The sequence below is a fragment of the Megalobrama amblycephala genome, linkage group LG2 (genome assembly GCF_018812025.1).
Source record: "Megalobrama amblycephala isolate DHTTF-2021 linkage group LG2, ASM1881202v1, whole genome shotgun sequence".
In the NCBI taxonomy this organism is placed as follows: Eukaryota; Metazoa; Chordata; class Actinopteri; order Cypriniformes; family Xenocyprididae; genus Megalobrama; species Megalobrama amblycephala.
The window spans coordinates 17,202,553-17,219,441 of NC_063045.1; the positions used below are offsets into that span (position 1 = coordinate 17,202,553).

Here is a 16,889-nt window from a genome sequence, read left to right on the forward strand (position 1 = left end):
TAATTACCACAGTTGGCTTCATCCGAGTTGTCTCCGCAGTCGTTCTCTCCATCACAGATGAAGGGAGGGAGGGCACACAAACCTGTTCCACACTGAAACCTTCCGGGTTGGCATTTAAACTCCGCTGTAAGCAAAAGAAACGAATAAACAAACAAACAAACAAAATGTTGAAAAGTTGAAAGGTTGAAACAAAGAAAGAAAGATAAAAGAAAGGTTGATAGATAGATAGATAGATAGATAGAATGAATGAAGAAACAAACAAAAAGAAAAGAGAAGAGAACAAATGAAAGAAAGATACAGTAAAAAAACAAATGCAAATAATAACAAAGAATGAGTCAACAAACAAATGGATAAAAGTGAACTGACAAATGAAAGACAGAAAGACAAACAAAATGAACAAACAAAAATAAGTAATAATGACATGAAATGAAATGAAGACAAATAAAGATTGAAAGATAATGAACAAAAAAAGAACAGAATGAGTGAATGAAAAAAAACAATAAGACAGAGCAAACAAGTGAATAAACAAATGACAGACAGAAATATTAAAAGACAGAAACAGAATGAACAAAGACAAAAAAGCAGAGCAAACCAACACAAACAAAAATAGAGATCTATTGAAAGACAGCAAAACAGACAGAATGAATGAATGAACAGACAAAAACAAACAGAACAAAGTATAACAAAGAACAAGTAAATTAATGAATAAATAAGCAACTGTTCAGCTAAATGAGCAAAGAACCAAAATAAAAAATAAAAAAAGTTTAAAGACAGAAATAAAACAAAGAACAGGCAAAAAGAAACTCCTGAACTAAAGAATGGTGTTTTTTTTTCTCCCCAGGAACACAAGGCAAATGTCTTTTGTTCACTGTCAGACTTGACATCTCTACAGCATCTCAATATGCCATAAATTGCTCGTTGAACTTGAGATACCAACTACATGATCTTTTTCTGAAGCTCTTTGCAGTAAATTAGACAATTCACCTCTCAATCAACCAAGCACTGGTACATAACAAATGACCCGTTCAATGGAATATTCAAAGAAACACTTCAATATACTGTAACCATGATGACAGACAAATCTTTATTCAAAAATAAATTGCTCCATGAACCGGCGATGAAAATTACAGGAATAAGTTGTTCCTCTCCTCAACTCATGGGATAAATGGCTCATATGTCTAAAGGATTTCTTTCTTTCAGCCGTGTGTAAAGAAATGGTAGTTGATTGCAGAGTCACTTAAATATTCACATTTTCCTAACTGTTATCAAACTCAAACTAGTGATCTTGCTGTCTACTACCAACAAAGAAGCAAATCAGAACTGATTCCAACAGAAAGTGACATTAGCATGTTGTTAAGATAATAACGCAACATTAATACACTGTAAAATAGTACATTTTCAATTAGGCTGAACAGTATTAAATGAAATACAAGATTGGCATGTCTTGAAAATGCCTTGCGAGGTAGGATACATACAATGCTGCCTTCGAATTTGGCCAAAACAAGGCATTGCAGAAGGCATCATTTATGTTGCATACATTTTGTTCCGAACCTCTACTATGATCCCTTAAAAGGCTCTCTAGGTAGGCAGCTTACTAGATTTTGAGTTTTAACGACACTACAAGGTGCTACAATAATGCTACAATTTCACTGGTATTTTTCAGTTTGGCTGATTGCCACCATGTTTGGTTACTTACGACAGTCTGCCGGCTCGTCTGATCCATCTCCACAGTCGTCCACTGTGTCACATTTCCACCAAAAGGGAATACACTCATCCGTACCACAGCGGAACTACACACACAGAGAAATAATCTTTTTAACAATTATTTATTGAGCAGCACAATGGATATATTTGGTAGTTGAAAGTGGTGCCAAGAGCAGTTAAGCTAGAGTGAAATTCAGGCTCCTGAAGTACTTAGAAAGTCACACCTGGCTAGCGGTGCAGTTAGACAGACACGTTTTGTTGTCGTTTGCCAGGTAGAAGTGTGTAGGGCAAGCACACTTGTATCCCCCACCAGGGGAAAGAAGGCATAGGTGACTGCACCCTCCATTAGTCACCTGACACTGATGCTTTGGCACTGAGGACAAACAATAAAAAACAAGCCCAAAACAACATGAAAGTCCTGACTTTAGCCCAAAAAATCATCTGAAGACTTATCCAAGCTGACATGAGAGTTTCTTGCTGTAATACCATCAGGCTGTCGGAGCGGATGGTAGACTTTAATGTCTCGAATGGTCTGCCAGGAGCTGAGGAGTTCTGTATATTGGCCGCCAGATGTCTTGTGAGAGCGACTGAGGGTTTTTGACTTTTGGTCGCTCCAGTAGATGAAGTCCTCAAACAATGCGAGACCGGTTACGCCACCTATATCCTTGATGGGGACTGGAAAAAATGGGATTGAGAGAATCTTACTGAGGACAATTTGAGACAAGACGAGATAAGATTCGAGACAAGATGACACTTACCTTTGTGTCTTTTTGTACCATCCAAATTCGAAAATAAGATATGGTTCTCATCGGCCCAGTAGATCCTTTTATTGATGTGGTCAATGGTCAAAGCTGAGGGAGCACGTATTTCTGTATCAATTATGACACGTGGCTTGTTGCCGTCCATCCCGATCCGTCCGATTTGGGACTGCTCACAGCAGTCAATCCAGAACACATATCTAAGGCACCATGGGAAAAAAAATGTGGCTTTAAATGGTGCATTGCTTCTTAAAAGTATTCTGGGATTGAAGATTATGAACAATATTAAGCACCATTTACCCCGTCAGAGTGTCGAGAGCCAGAGCGGTTGGATTTCTCAATCCAGACCTCAGCAGTACGGTCGGGTAGAGTCCATTAGCTTTCGCCACCTCGAGGGTTTTTCTCTCGCCGTCACACCAGTACAAGTTCTTGCCAATCCAGTCGACAGCGAGAGCACTGGGGACCGACGTCCTGTGAACCACCTGAGAAAACATCAGTCAAGCACAGTTGGTCCCTTTTGGCTAGTTATTCACATGGATTTATCCACAGCTAGTCCTGTAGGGAACAAATGCTTCCTGGAAGAAAAGCTCAGAATGGCAAGTGTGAGATGCAGCTGTGCACTATATTTTGCTGCTAAAGTACAGTCTTATAAAATTAAGTCTTTATTGTTTCTGCCAACTGATGTCATGGTAGTAATTGAAATGCTAAAATGTAACAGTATAAAAGAAAGCAAACAAAAAACAAAAAGAAATCTATGTTAATATAATCCCAATTCTGGCCCTCACTTGCTAAGAATGAGTTAGCATGGCAGTCAGCCAGCACATTAGCAGTTGTTCGGCTGCAACAACAGCAGCATTCAACAAAGTAATAAACGTTTGATAAAATGGGGGTGGGGAGGCTTTGTTTCATCAAACTAAAAAAAAAAAAGTCAATGGTATAATAACCTATAGATGTGTGGTTCTCAACTGGTCCACAAAAATAATTAGCAAAACAGTTAGCCAGCAAATTAGCAGGTTTTCACAAAAAAAAAAAAAAAAAAAATTCAAACTACGACAACAATATTCAACAACATGCAAATTCAGCATGAACCTGTGTGTCATGGGGCTTTGTTTCTTCAAATAAAATGATAAATTCAAGACTTTGATAACCTTTAGGTTTGTAGCAACTTAACTATTTTCTGTAAATCTTAAATCGTGGTCCTGAAACCAATTCATTTGAGAACAGCTGCGCATGACTCGTACAATATAGCTAATTATCAGCGGGCTACATAACCGCTCAACGATGGCACTTCAAACTCCATGAAAATGACAAGAAAAGTTCCAAAATGAAATTTTACAAAAGAAAAAAAAAAAAAGCACTTCACATCATTACACTTCTCATACTGATCACAGAAACCGCCTGTTTGGCATAAACAATACTCTTTCCAGCTGGCGGATAATCCAGCACTTTTAATCATTTTCGCTCTTGGTTGCTGGTGCCCCCTGCCTAGCACTTTAAGAGTAAGAGTAACATTCTGCAAGCTGATGAACATTAGAGATGAACATTAAAGACATTTTGCCTCAGACTGGGTTGTACCATCAGCGCTAATTAAAACTAGCCTAGCCGTGATGAATTTCGACATCATCACAGGTTTTCTAGATGCTGTGCTCACCGGGGAAACACTAGCATCTCAGGTGAATGTTACAGAACGAGGTTAGGGATACACCACAGGGTGAAAGTGTATATAATTTTGAGGGGAAAAAACAAAAACAAGATGTGGTGAATTCAATTATGTTAAGTCAATTATTTGCACATGCCCTCTATGATGTTTTAGCACCAGATTCTATGATGTTTTAGAAGCAGTTATTGTATATACTAAAATATAAGTCACAATAATCATCTAAAATATCCCGCGACTTGTATTCCAAAGCAACTTATATAATGTGATTAACGTCAAGCATGCAAAACATGCACAATGCACACACATTTGGATTTGTGCGGAATGAGAGTGGTACATGAGCCAAAGTACACACATGCTGGTAGATTCAGTTTCAATTAAAATAAATTTGTTTGGGCTTGCTGTTTATACTAAATCTTGTTTATAATGAGTGCCACTATAATTTATCTTTGTTTTATACTTACATTTTTCATTCCTGTTCTGTTCTGAATACTGTTTAAAATATTTGTTGTGGAGTGAGGGGAACTAAAATACATGTTTACAGTGTTTATAATGTTTGTAAACATTTTGTTTTATTTACCAGCATAAAAACATGATTTACAGTATACTGTACAATGCAATTTCGACCCTGGTGCAACTTATAGTCAGGAGTGACTTAAGTTTTCATCATTACCTGATTTGTGTACTGCATTTTCTACAAAATAATTATTTATTATAAAACATGCCCAAAACAGTAGTTTGCATGGGACAATTCTCATAATTTACATAACATTAATTATCAAATAAAATAGAAAGGAGGCATGATTGCGCTGAAAAGAATGACCTAAAATAGCACTGAAAACAAACTAGTTTCATTGAAAATATGAGCATACAATAGATACTCTCGAGTAGGTATATACACAACACGAATTCCGGAAAAGTTAGGACGTTTTTTAAATTTGAATTCAAATCACATGAGCGAATATTTTATTTACAATAGAACATAGATAACATAACAAATGTTTAAACTAAGACATTTTTAAAATTTTATGCACAAAATGAGCTCATTTCAAATTTGATGCCTGCTACAGGTCTTAAAATATTTGGGACAGGGCCGGGGCATGTTTGCCATGGTGTAGCATCTCCTCTTCTTTTCAAAACAGTTTGAAGACATCTGGGCAAGGTTATGAGTTTCTGGAGTTTTGGCATTGAAATTTGGTCCCATTCTTGCCTGATATAGGTTTCCAGCTGCAGAAGAGTTTGTGATCATCTTTGATGTATTTTTCATTTAATGTTGCTCTAAGACCTATACCTTTCAGCGTTCATAGTGCCTTCCAAAACATGCAAGCTGCCCATACCGTATGCACTTATGCACCCCCATACCATCAGAGATGCTGGCTTTTGAAGTGAACGCTGATAACACGTTGGAAGTTCTCCCTCCTCTTTAGCCCGGAGGACATGGCGTACGTGACTTTCAACAAGAATGTCAAAACTGGGCTCATCTGACCATAGAACACTTTTCCACTCTGAAACAGTCCATTTTCAATGAGCCTTGGCCCACAGGACATGGCGGTGCTTCTGGACCATGTTCACATATGGCTTCCTTTTTGCATGATAGAGCTTTAGTTGGCATCTGCAGATGGCACGGCGGATTGTGTTTACCGACAGTGGTTTCTGGAAGTATTCCTGGATCCATTTAGTAATGTCATTGACACGATCATGCCGATGAGTGATGCAGTGTCGTCTGAGGGCACGAAGACCACGGGCATCCAATAAAGGTCTTCGGCCTTGTCCTTTACGCACAGAGATTTCTCCAGTTTCTCTGAATCTTTTGATGATGTTATGCACTGTAGATGATGAGATTTGCAAAGCCTTTGAAATTTGATGTTGAGGAACATTTTTAAAGTTTTCTACAATCTTTGTAGGCACTCTTTCACATCTCTGCCCATCTTTACTTCTGAGAGACTCTGCCTCTCTAAGACATCCCTTTTATAGCTAATCATGTTGCAAACCTGATATCAATTAACTTACAGTAATTAGTTGTTAGATGTTCTCCCAGCTAAATCTTCTCAAAATGTCTTGCTTTTTCAGCCATTTGTTGTCCCCGTGCCAACTTTTTTGAGATCTTTAGCAGGCATCAAATTTGAAATGAGCTCATTTTGCGCATAAAATTGTAAAATTTCTCAGTTTAAACATTTATGTTATCTATGTTCTATTGTGAATAAAATATTGGCTCATGTGATTTGAAAGTCTTTTAGTTTTCATTTTATTCAAATTTAAAAAATGTCCCAACTTTTCCGGAATTCTGGTTATTATGTAATTATGTCACGACCGCTAAAAAAGTACATTCTATATAGTATGAATATGTGTAATATGAATGTAATTCAGACGTACTACTGTACATTCGGCATCATGTGATCTACCAGCGTCAGTTGCGTCGCTTCCACTGCCAGTCACAAATCCTCTCCTGTGGCCTCATGGGATAGTAGCTTCTTGCAGGAAAAAGTAGGTCATCCGTGTACATTTTGTTGACTCTTTTATGAGTACTATAATTTTAGATATACTTCTTTTGTCACATACTGTTTTTCACTTACTATATAGTTTGGAAGTATATGATTTCGGATGCAGCCATTGACACTACACACACTTTTTGGCTGCCAAAATAAAACATGCTTTCGCATTTCCGTATTGCCCCCAGTGGTTGAAACTGGTACTGCTACTACAGTATTTTCAATGTGATAGGTACACCACGTAGAATGCTCCTAAAGCGCCTTTCAACGTCTGTGAAATTGTGTTAAAAGCAAACCAAAACATTTCAAACTCATTTGCATACAATGCCATTGAATCACTCTCTGAATCTTTTGATTCATATATTTATATTTTTTTCTATCACTGTCCTATGAAAAAAGTCCCATTATCTAGAGTGGATTCATTTTGCCTTTAACATCGATAGAGAATTTTATCACCTAATTTCGTTGCCTTCACAGAAGCTCTCTCTTTCTTTTTTCTTCTCTCTGTACTATAGCACACTATCATAAATCAGTTCAAGATCCAAAGTTCAATCAAGCTTAATGAGCCATTATGGCTCGATATTAAACATAACGAGCTCTGGCGGCCCAGCAGGGCAAGGCTGGCACACTATGCCCGTTTTCCGCCCTGAGTAATATACACAAGGGCATTGATGGAGAGAAGCGTGTAGACAGATAGCCACACACACACACACACACATTGCTGTCATTGTAAACATGGCTCATTTCACATCAGAAATACCAGTTATTCTTAGAAAGAAAAAGAAAAATCAAATAAGCTTTTATTTATTTGTTGGAGTGATGCAAATGTGTCTGCTTTTTCTCTATTGGAATCCATCAATTACACAATATAAATTGCACAATATAAAGAGGTAATGTGAATCAAATTTACCTAGGGACAAAGGGTATTTGCATATGTCAATCTGCACAATTCTGGGTGATTTCAAGAGTAATTCAACGTAAACACACACACACTCTCATGGATGTACCTTGAGGTCACTTCCATTCAGACGCATTCTGTTTATTCGGCGTCCACTGGGTCTGCTTGTGTCAATCCAATAGATCAACTCTTTCCTGTAGTCAAAGTCTAGAGAGATGACATTACTGAGTCCCTGTAGAGAGAGAAAGACAAAGAGAGAGAGACAGGCAAAGCGTGAGATTGACAGATGGGATTTTAAAGAGGGAACAACTTGGTAAGATTTTTTTTTTTTTTTTTTTTTAGAACAGTGGATACATTCACATTTTGCACTTCACCTGAAGAATAATACTGAAATAGTGAGATCCAAGCAGTCTGTCCTTAATTAACCCCTTTGCATTCAAGGATCACCAACAGCCCCAGATTATTAACATTCACTGCATGTTAAAACATCACACACTTACTTACAGGACAACATTAGAAAGATTAAAGACTCCAGCTTCGATATTTGACCACTGTTTATGATAAAACTAGGTTGCAGTGAAATTAATGTATTAATTTACATCAGGAGTGCAAAATAATCAATTTGTAATTGTTTTATATTTTGAATATATCAACACTCATATGAATTCAGTCACATCCACTCCGGTTTATTTGTGTTCACATAGCTTCACTGAACAGCGTCCGATAGGGCTCTTAGTTCAAAAGTCTGCATCTTTGGAAAAATATTGATTTTTTCACACGTTTGCAAAATATTTTGTCATACAGAAAGACATTTCTATTCATTTTCCACTGAATTATACGGTCTAAAGAGCTGAAAGAGTGTTCATAGCAAGCTGTCTCTCAGTATTGGCCGGCACCTCCGTCAGCATCACACGCATGTGTCATGGTGATCATGTGAAAGCATCAGCCAATACTGAGCTGGTATTTGGACACAAACACGAAAGTGCTGCACTGCGTTAATTGCGTAGAGGACTGACATGTAGAGAAGAAATTCTCTAAAGTCGTTATTTTTGTGCACAAAAAGTATTTTTTCGCTTCATAACATTAAGTTTGAACCACTGTAGTCACGTTGACTATTTAATGATGTCTTTACCACTTTTCTGGATCTTGAATTAGGTAATTACGTTTCTTTCTATGGGGGATTAAAAAAAAAAAACTTTTGGATTTCATCAAAAATATCTTAATTTGTGCTTCAAAGATGAATGAAGGTCTTACAGGTTTGATATGACACAAGGGTGAGTAACTAATGACAGAAATTTCATTTTTGGGTGAACTAATCCTTTAATAGGTGGATTAATGTATAGTGGGATCAAGGTGGTGTAGATTGGCAAGCAATGTAATGCCAGAATAAAGGCTAATAATGGCTGAATAAAAAAAAAAAAGTATAATGATAAAAGAATAATGAAGATTAAGTCTCATACCGGCAGAGGTGTGAAAGGTTCGTTGAGTGAGAACAAAAGAAACATGAATTGGTCAGTCAGCTGGCCAGACATTAGGGAACAGACTGCAAGTAGGTGTTTACAGGGCAATCAAATATTTTATTAGCATCTTAGCAGCCTTCTCTAAAACTCACATGACGTGTCTCAGAAAATGCTTAATAAAATTCATAGTTTTAGAGATGTCATCCTCAGATTTGAAATGAAGCATGATCAGACTTGTGGCTTCACTTTAATTGTGGTTATAAGTTGTTCTACCACATACACATCATATTTTTGTACATTTAACAAATATACTCTTAATATATATATATATATATATATATATATATATATATATATATATATATATATATATATATATATTTATATTATGTTTGAGCTAATATATCCATAATAACAGTCTGAGAAATTCTGAGTATTGAACTGTAAAGTCTCAAGTGTTGGTTTTCTAAATGTATATTGGTTATGTGTCTATTTTCAGAATGACTTATGAGCAGCATATAGTATGTTTTATGGTAGTTTAAATAAAGCTGAGACAATATAAAATATAAATATTAGATGAAAAACTAAACAAAAATGATAAATGTTTCCTTGGCAACTACCTGAATAACTGAAATAACTTAGACATACCATTGAAGTACTAAAATGACTGATATATATATATATATATATATATATATATATAGTAGTCAACATTTGAAGTGGATCAAAAACTTTCAAAGTAAAACCATCCTCTTAGGACAACTTAGTTCTTAGGATTAACTTTTTTGATCCACTTCAAATGTTGACTACTGTATATATTATATATATATATATATATATATAAAAAAACTAAAACTAAGAAAATCACAAAAGCACATCATAAAATTACTAAAACTTAAACTGAAATTAAAACAAATTAATGATTGTTTTAATTTCAGTTTAAGCTTTAGTAATTTTATTATGTGCTTTTGTCATTTTTTCTCAGTTTTAGTTGTTATTGTTTTGTTGTTATCTCTTATTTCAGTTTTCAGTAATTTTAGTACTTCAATGGTATGTCTAAGTTATTTCAGTTATTCAGGAAATAACTTAGACATACCATTGAAGTACTAAGATGACTGAAAACTGAAATAAGAAATAAAGATATATATATATATATATATATATATATATATATATATATATATATATATATATATATATATATATAATTATTATTATTATTATATTATTACATTAATTTATGTTTCAAATATTAACACTCAAAATTCATTATAATAAAATAAATTAATATATAACAAAAGAAATTTAATAAAATAAAGGGCAATTTTTTAAAGTTTTAAGTTTTTTTAGTTCTCCAAAATTCTCCTTTTTCACATAAAATTTTTCTTTTTCCTTACAATGTTTTCATGCTCTTTCCTAATATTCCTTCCTTCGCCGTCATGAACAGTATCCACTAGGCCAAGTCTCTAAATGATTTGATCTTTTCTAATCCATTAAAACTATTTTATTTAAGCAAAGAGAAGCCCTTTATAAAAGAGTGAGTCAAAAAAAAAAAAAAAAAAAAATACACAACACATTTTGATTAAATATCACAACTTTTCTAGTCCTTAAGCCGACTCATTACAGCATTATTCCACCACTTTCTCCATACCTTTCGTATTGGTTTTTTATTTTAACTACATCCGTTAGAAATAAGAGCGAGACTTCCTTCGTCTGACAGAAACTTCCCATCATGCACTGCTAAGACTGTAGCCAATCACTTTCTCAGTAGGGGTCTCTCACATTCTCCTGCCGTTCTGTCTCGTTGTCTCAAAACCCCCTGCCGCGTTCAGATCTAATTTGCTGGACCAGACCTTTTAAATCAAACTGATGGAGTCTCTGACTGATGAATCAACCCAAGCGTGTATTTTTAACTGCTCCTTCAATGGCAAGCCACTCAATCTCTTCACACATGGGCCGTGAGAGGGTTTCTTATCTGACGGTCCCTTCAGAGCCAAATCGGTCAAGAATCCTTTTGCATTGACAAGTGGCTTCACACAGATTTAAAGATGACTACTGTGATGACATATTTACCAGTTAGGAGTGATTAAATGAGCCACAATTGACACTTTTTCATAATCATTTAAGTAGGAATATTTACGATTCCAGCCACAATATGACCTTCTTCACGTGCAAATATTGCCAGGCGTCGATATCCATGCCAATCAAGCGTCTAAAATGCTGCTTCAGACTCAAGTTGGGCTTGTGAATTTCTATAAAGCATCACAGGTGGCTCTTGATACTGCACATCCCTCTGTGCTTTTGGATGTTATGTCTATATTAATCTCCATATGCTCTGAGCATATGTATTTTTTTGAAATTACATGGGAATATGGAGGTATGGGAACACGCTAATGAGTTAGATCTCAACCGGACGGCATCTGCGAGCAATAAGAAGTGAATTTTAATACCCGTATAAGCAAAACATTTTGTTTTAGAGAGCTTTACTTGTCATACCTGTTTCAGAAGAGTGTAGTTTGATCCATCCAGACTGATTTTTCTGATTTCATGGTGATCTGCAAGAATAAGAAAAGGCTCCTCCGCTGGGAAAAAACCCCAAAACAAAACAAACAAACAAAAACACATTTAATGCTTGTTACCTACAAAACATTGTCTTACTTTAAACCTATGAGACTATAAGTGAATAAAAAATTACTTTGGAATTTGGTACTTGGATTTCAAATACTTTAAAAAGCCTTTAAATATGTGTTTGTATTGCTCTATGGATTATTCTGTGTGCAAGACAAGACTGTAACTTGAGTTTGATGACTTGAAATCGATTTCCTGTGAGCTGCCAGCAGTTGAACATCCACTTCCTGTCAAGACTGGGACTTAGACATGCCAGTCATTTGCAAACAGAGCTTTATTACTTGAGTATGCGTGTGCAAGTGCTTATGGGCGTGAAGGACAGACACAGACAAAAATGCACTGCAATTGTACCATGGTACAGAGACGGTATCAGATGGTAATACCATGGTATTTTTATATATACTATGATACTAATTCATACACTAATTCATATACTATATTGTACTTAAAAAAAATACTGTGGATCATTCTATGAAAGATCATTCTTCTATGTCAATTTTTTGGATTTTATTTGACATTACAAACCTTGTGTTCAAGGTCATGAAACTAAAACCAGCTTAATAGACATAGAATTAAGGTGTAATATTTCTACATACAACAATCAGGCATAACATTATGACTACCTTCCTAATATTGTGTTGGTCCCTCTTTTGCTGCCAAAACAGCCCTGACCCGTTGAGGCATGGACTCCACTAGACCCCTGAAGGTGTGCTGTGGTGTCTGGCACCAAGATGTTAGCAGCAGATCCTTTCAGTCTTGTTAGTTGCGAGGTGGATCAAACTGGTTTGTTCAGCACATCCCACAGATGCTCAATTGGATTGAGATCTGGGGAATTTGGAGGCCAAGTAAACACCTCAAACTCGTTGTTGTGCTCTTCCTGAACCATTTTTGCTTTGTGGCAGGGCACATTATCCTGCTGAAAGAGGCCACAGCCAACAGGGAATACCATTTCTATGAAAGGGTGTTCTAAGCTTAGGTAGGTAGTATGTGTCAAAGTTATATCCACATGGATGGCAGGACCCAAGCAATTTGAGCTACAGTAGCTCATCTGTTGGATCGGACCACACGGGCCAGCCTTCGCTCCCCATGTGCATCAATGAGCCTTGGCCGCCCGTGACCCTGTCGCCGGTTCACCACTGTTCCTTCCTTGGACCACTTTTGATAGATACTGACCACTGCAGACCGGGAACACCCCACAAGAGCTGCAGTTTTGGAGATGTTCTGACCCAGTTGTCTAGCCATCACAATTTGGCCCTTGTCAAACTCGCTCAAATCCTTACACTTGCCCATTTTTCCTGCTTCTAACACATCAAATTTAAGGACAAAATGCTCACTTGCTGCCTAATATATCCCACCCACTAACAGGTGCAGTGATGAAGAGATAATCAGTGTTATTCACTTCACCTGTCAGTGGTCATAATGTTATGCCTGATCGGTGTACATATATGTTTTTTCAAATATCAATTGTTATAAACTAGCCGGGTAACAGGGTTGACATTTTAAGACACTTTAAAAGATAACTATAAAACAGAATTTTCTTTAGACAAAACATTGTTAAAACATTAAAACTTATTTTAAATATTATATAATCATAGTTTAATTGTATTACTAACGTGTCAACGGTTCTGATATTTTAAAATACTTTAAGAAAATGTAAAAAAATATATATATTTGAAATGTTATTTAATTATAATTATATTTGAATTATATTATATTATATTAATAAAAAATAAATATATTTTTTTCACTATACAATATGGCAGCAGGGTTTATATTTTAAGACACTTTAAAAAGACAGCACAATAAAAATTAATTCTTTAGAAAATCAAGTATTTTATTATATAATCATATTTTAATTATATTACTAATAATAAATATCAATGGTTCATTATACAATATAATTGCAGAGGGGTTTATATTTCAAGATACTAAAAGATAAGGCAAACAATGTTTTGAAAATATATTTTAAAACATTACAAATTATATTGAGTATTCTATAATTATATTTGTAAAGTCATTAAATTACGATAAAAAAGTAGTTAAATTATGAGAACAAATTCGTAATTTAACAAATTTGTTCTTGTAATTTAATGACTTTTTTCTCATAATTTAATGAGTTTATTCTCAACATTTTATCTCGACTTTTTTCTCGAAATTTAACAAAATTTTTCTCATAATTTAACAAATTTGTTCTCGTAATTTAATGACTTTTTTCTCGTAATTTAATGACTTTATTCTCAACATTTTATTTTGACTTTTTTCTCGAAATTTAACAAGTTTTTTCTCGAAATTTAACAACTTTAATCTCGAGATGGTTTTATTTTTTTTATTTTTTTATTATTGCTTGGCCCTAATCCTCTTCCATAGTAAAAGGGTTGATATTTTAAGACACTTTAAAAATATAAAGAAATATAATGTGGGAGACTTTAGCTTTCCAGTCTGTTTAATAATACATTGTCAATTGAAATCTAAAAAAAAAAAAAAAAATACCGGAAAAAAAAAATGCTGAGGACAAGCAAGAAAAAAGTGTACATTAATAAATATACCTTGTTTTGTAGAATGGTAGAAAAATAGTACTATGCCATAAATACAGTGTACAGTACAGTGGTAGTCTTTGGAAGTTTTTTTTAGTGGCTTCTTTGCATGTCAGTGGTGTTTGCGAGCAAGCACTAAATGAGTGTATGTAAATGTGTCTTTCTTTCATACAGTAAATAACTCCGGGCAGATGCCATATGTCACACCTGGATCTGCTCTTAGCCAATCAGAGCTCATCTCCAGCTGAAGAACTAATTGTCTTCAACCTCCTGTTGCTTTTCTTCTAAATATAAGTCGCAACAAGGCTCAGTATGTGTGTTCCTGCCGTGTGGTTCGTTTCTGCTCAAGTTTGACAGTAAAATCTTTGTGAGGGTCCATGGGAGCTAATTCACACCTGTGCTGCTGAATGGAGCAGAGGTACCTGAGAGAGACCTGCAGCTGTGCGGGTTACCAGCGGGACGCTGGTATCCATCGGCACACAGGCAGTGGAAAGATCCGTAGGTGTTGATGCACTGGTGGCTGCAGGGAAAGTTCTCTGAACATTCGTCCACATCGATGCAAGTCCTGCCGTCGTTTTTCAGACGAAACCCCGGCCAGCACATACACTACAAAAAAATAAATAAATAAATGCATAAATCTTTCAATAACATGTCTGGGTAACTTTTAACATGTCTACACAAAACAAAACAAAAAATAAATAGAAGAGAAAGTGCATTTCTCAGAAACAAATATTGTTTGTATGCTTTATATTTTAGCGTTTTCAAAATAAAATAAAACAAATAAATAAATTATTGTACATAAAAATAAATAAATAATGATGTTATATAAAGCAAATATTATTAATAATAATTATTAGAATTAATATTTATTATATGTAAACTATTTTTAATTAACAGAATTAATTTAATGGTCATTAAAAATATGCAGAAATTATTAAAAAATTATATATACATATGTCATTCTCCTGCTGTTATAGGTTTTATTGTTTTATTTATTATTTTTATTACATTTTATTTTCTTAATCAACTTTTCTATGTGACTTTTGGGTGAAATATGACCACGGGAAATTTTCTTGAAATTCACTCTAATAAGAAGTTAATGGACAGGAAGTGAGCAGTGAAACAAAACGATGCTTACAAAGTTTCTAGCTCATTAGTTTAGTCATTAGTCCTTCATTATAACTATGCTTTACATTTTAATTGTGCTGTAACAGAAGTTAAAATAAGCAAGAAAAACACAACTATAGTAAGTCTGGAGCCGCCGTGTCCTTGACTGCCTGTTTTTAAAGTCAGTGTGGCTGTCAAAGGACCGGGCCAGTATTCTGAGACGTCTGCCAAACGAGGCTGTTCGATCTGCCACTCACTGTGTGTGTGTGTGTGTGTGTGTATTATTCTCCCACCAAAAGCACACTCTGTGCCTTACATGTCATTCTCCTGCTGTTCGCTTAATCAACTGATTTTCTCAAGCTTTAAATATCTAGCATACACGTTTTAGCATGCTTATTTATACATTCAATGGTAAAAAGTTGTAAAATGACTGAAAATCATAACATTTTCTACGGATTTAGTGCCAAGTACTATAAACCTCTGCGGAATGCAAAAACGTATATTATTACTTTGGACGATTTGTTTGCGCAGACTTTTCCAATATTGTTGTAGCAGCTAAAGCCTGCTAATGAGGTTTACCGAAGATTTGCAGGAAAAACAAAAACATTCTTTTGTATTCGTAGGTCGTCGTTTCGTCTCTCTTTTCCAATTGTGGATGTTTTTTTGTGCGGAACGAACCTGAAGTTGAACCAGACACTTAATTGGTAGAAAGAAAAACCTCATGCAGCATGAAATATGTGCTCTCTCACACACCTTGTATCCCACGGGTAGGTCTTGACAGTCCTGGGTACAGCCGCTGACTTTACGGTTTAAACACTCATTAACGTGGCAGTTCCTCTCATCCGATCGGTCCCCGCAGTCGTCATGCTGATTACACACACTTCCCAGTGGAACGCAGCGGCCGTTTGCGCACATGAAAACCGAACCGTTGCACAAACTTTCTAAAACATGGAGCAGCGAGAAAAAAAAAAGGGAGAGACAGAAATGGACAAAACCATCAGATAACAAAGAACTCAAGTGGTTACTAGGGTGTTCTGGGTGGAGTGTAGCACATTTCTATGCCCCACCTAGAGTTACTATGCGGTTGCTGGGTGTTCTGGGTGGTTTTTAGCATGTTGCTAGATGGTTGCCCACTGGTCCAAGTCAAATTAGAGTTTTAAAGTTGTGCTGTAAACATGTTGTAAACATCTGAACTGAATTTCCCCTCAGAAATATAAACATAAAATGATTCTTAATGAGCTTGGCTGGGAACAGTAATGGCATCTGTTAACATTAATGGCATATGTTTGCCCTGAAACCAAAAAATGAAGAACAGAGGCGCAGCAGTCTCATCAGCCCCTCTCTGCCCACCTCAGGTGGCACTGGCAGGGGTACAAGACGCAAACGGGGAGGACCAGGTGTTCTGACAGATCCCATATGGGACGGAACCCTAGAACCTGTCAGTCAAATGGGGTGCGTGACACACGAGAGGGACTCGCCTGCAGCGGAACACTTTGGGTTGATTGGCAGCTCGTCTGATTGGTCCAGACAGTCGGGGAAGCCGTCACATTCCCATTGGGCTCTCAATAAACACCGCCCATCCGCACAGCGGAACTCCTCTTCTTTGCATAAACGGTACTCTGGAGAGAAAGAGTATGACAGGAAGGACTTTATA

At 35.9% G+C, this 16,889-nt stretch overlaps 1 protein-coding gene across 1 annotated transcript in view; it reads right to left on the reverse strand.

The window, feature by feature from the left end:
* lrp1ba (low density lipoprotein receptor-related protein 1Ba) overlaps positions 1-16,889 on the reverse strand; it is a 306,610-nt gene that overhangs the window by 66,661 nt on the left and 223,060 nt on the right. The window contains 11 exon segments of the mRNA XM_048163800.1: positions 8-124; positions 1,697-1,790; positions 1,929-2,077; positions 2,191-2,379; positions 2,463-2,662; positions 2,763-2,944; positions 7,616-7,738; positions 11,463-11,548; positions 14,551-14,734; positions 15,989-16,176; positions 16,714-16,854. Of these exon segments, the coding sequence (XP_048019757.1) occupies positions 8-124; positions 1,697-1,790; positions 1,929-2,077; positions 2,191-2,379; positions 2,463-2,662; positions 2,763-2,944; positions 7,616-7,738; positions 11,463-11,548; positions 14,551-14,734; positions 15,989-16,176; positions 16,714-16,854 (1,653 nt within the window).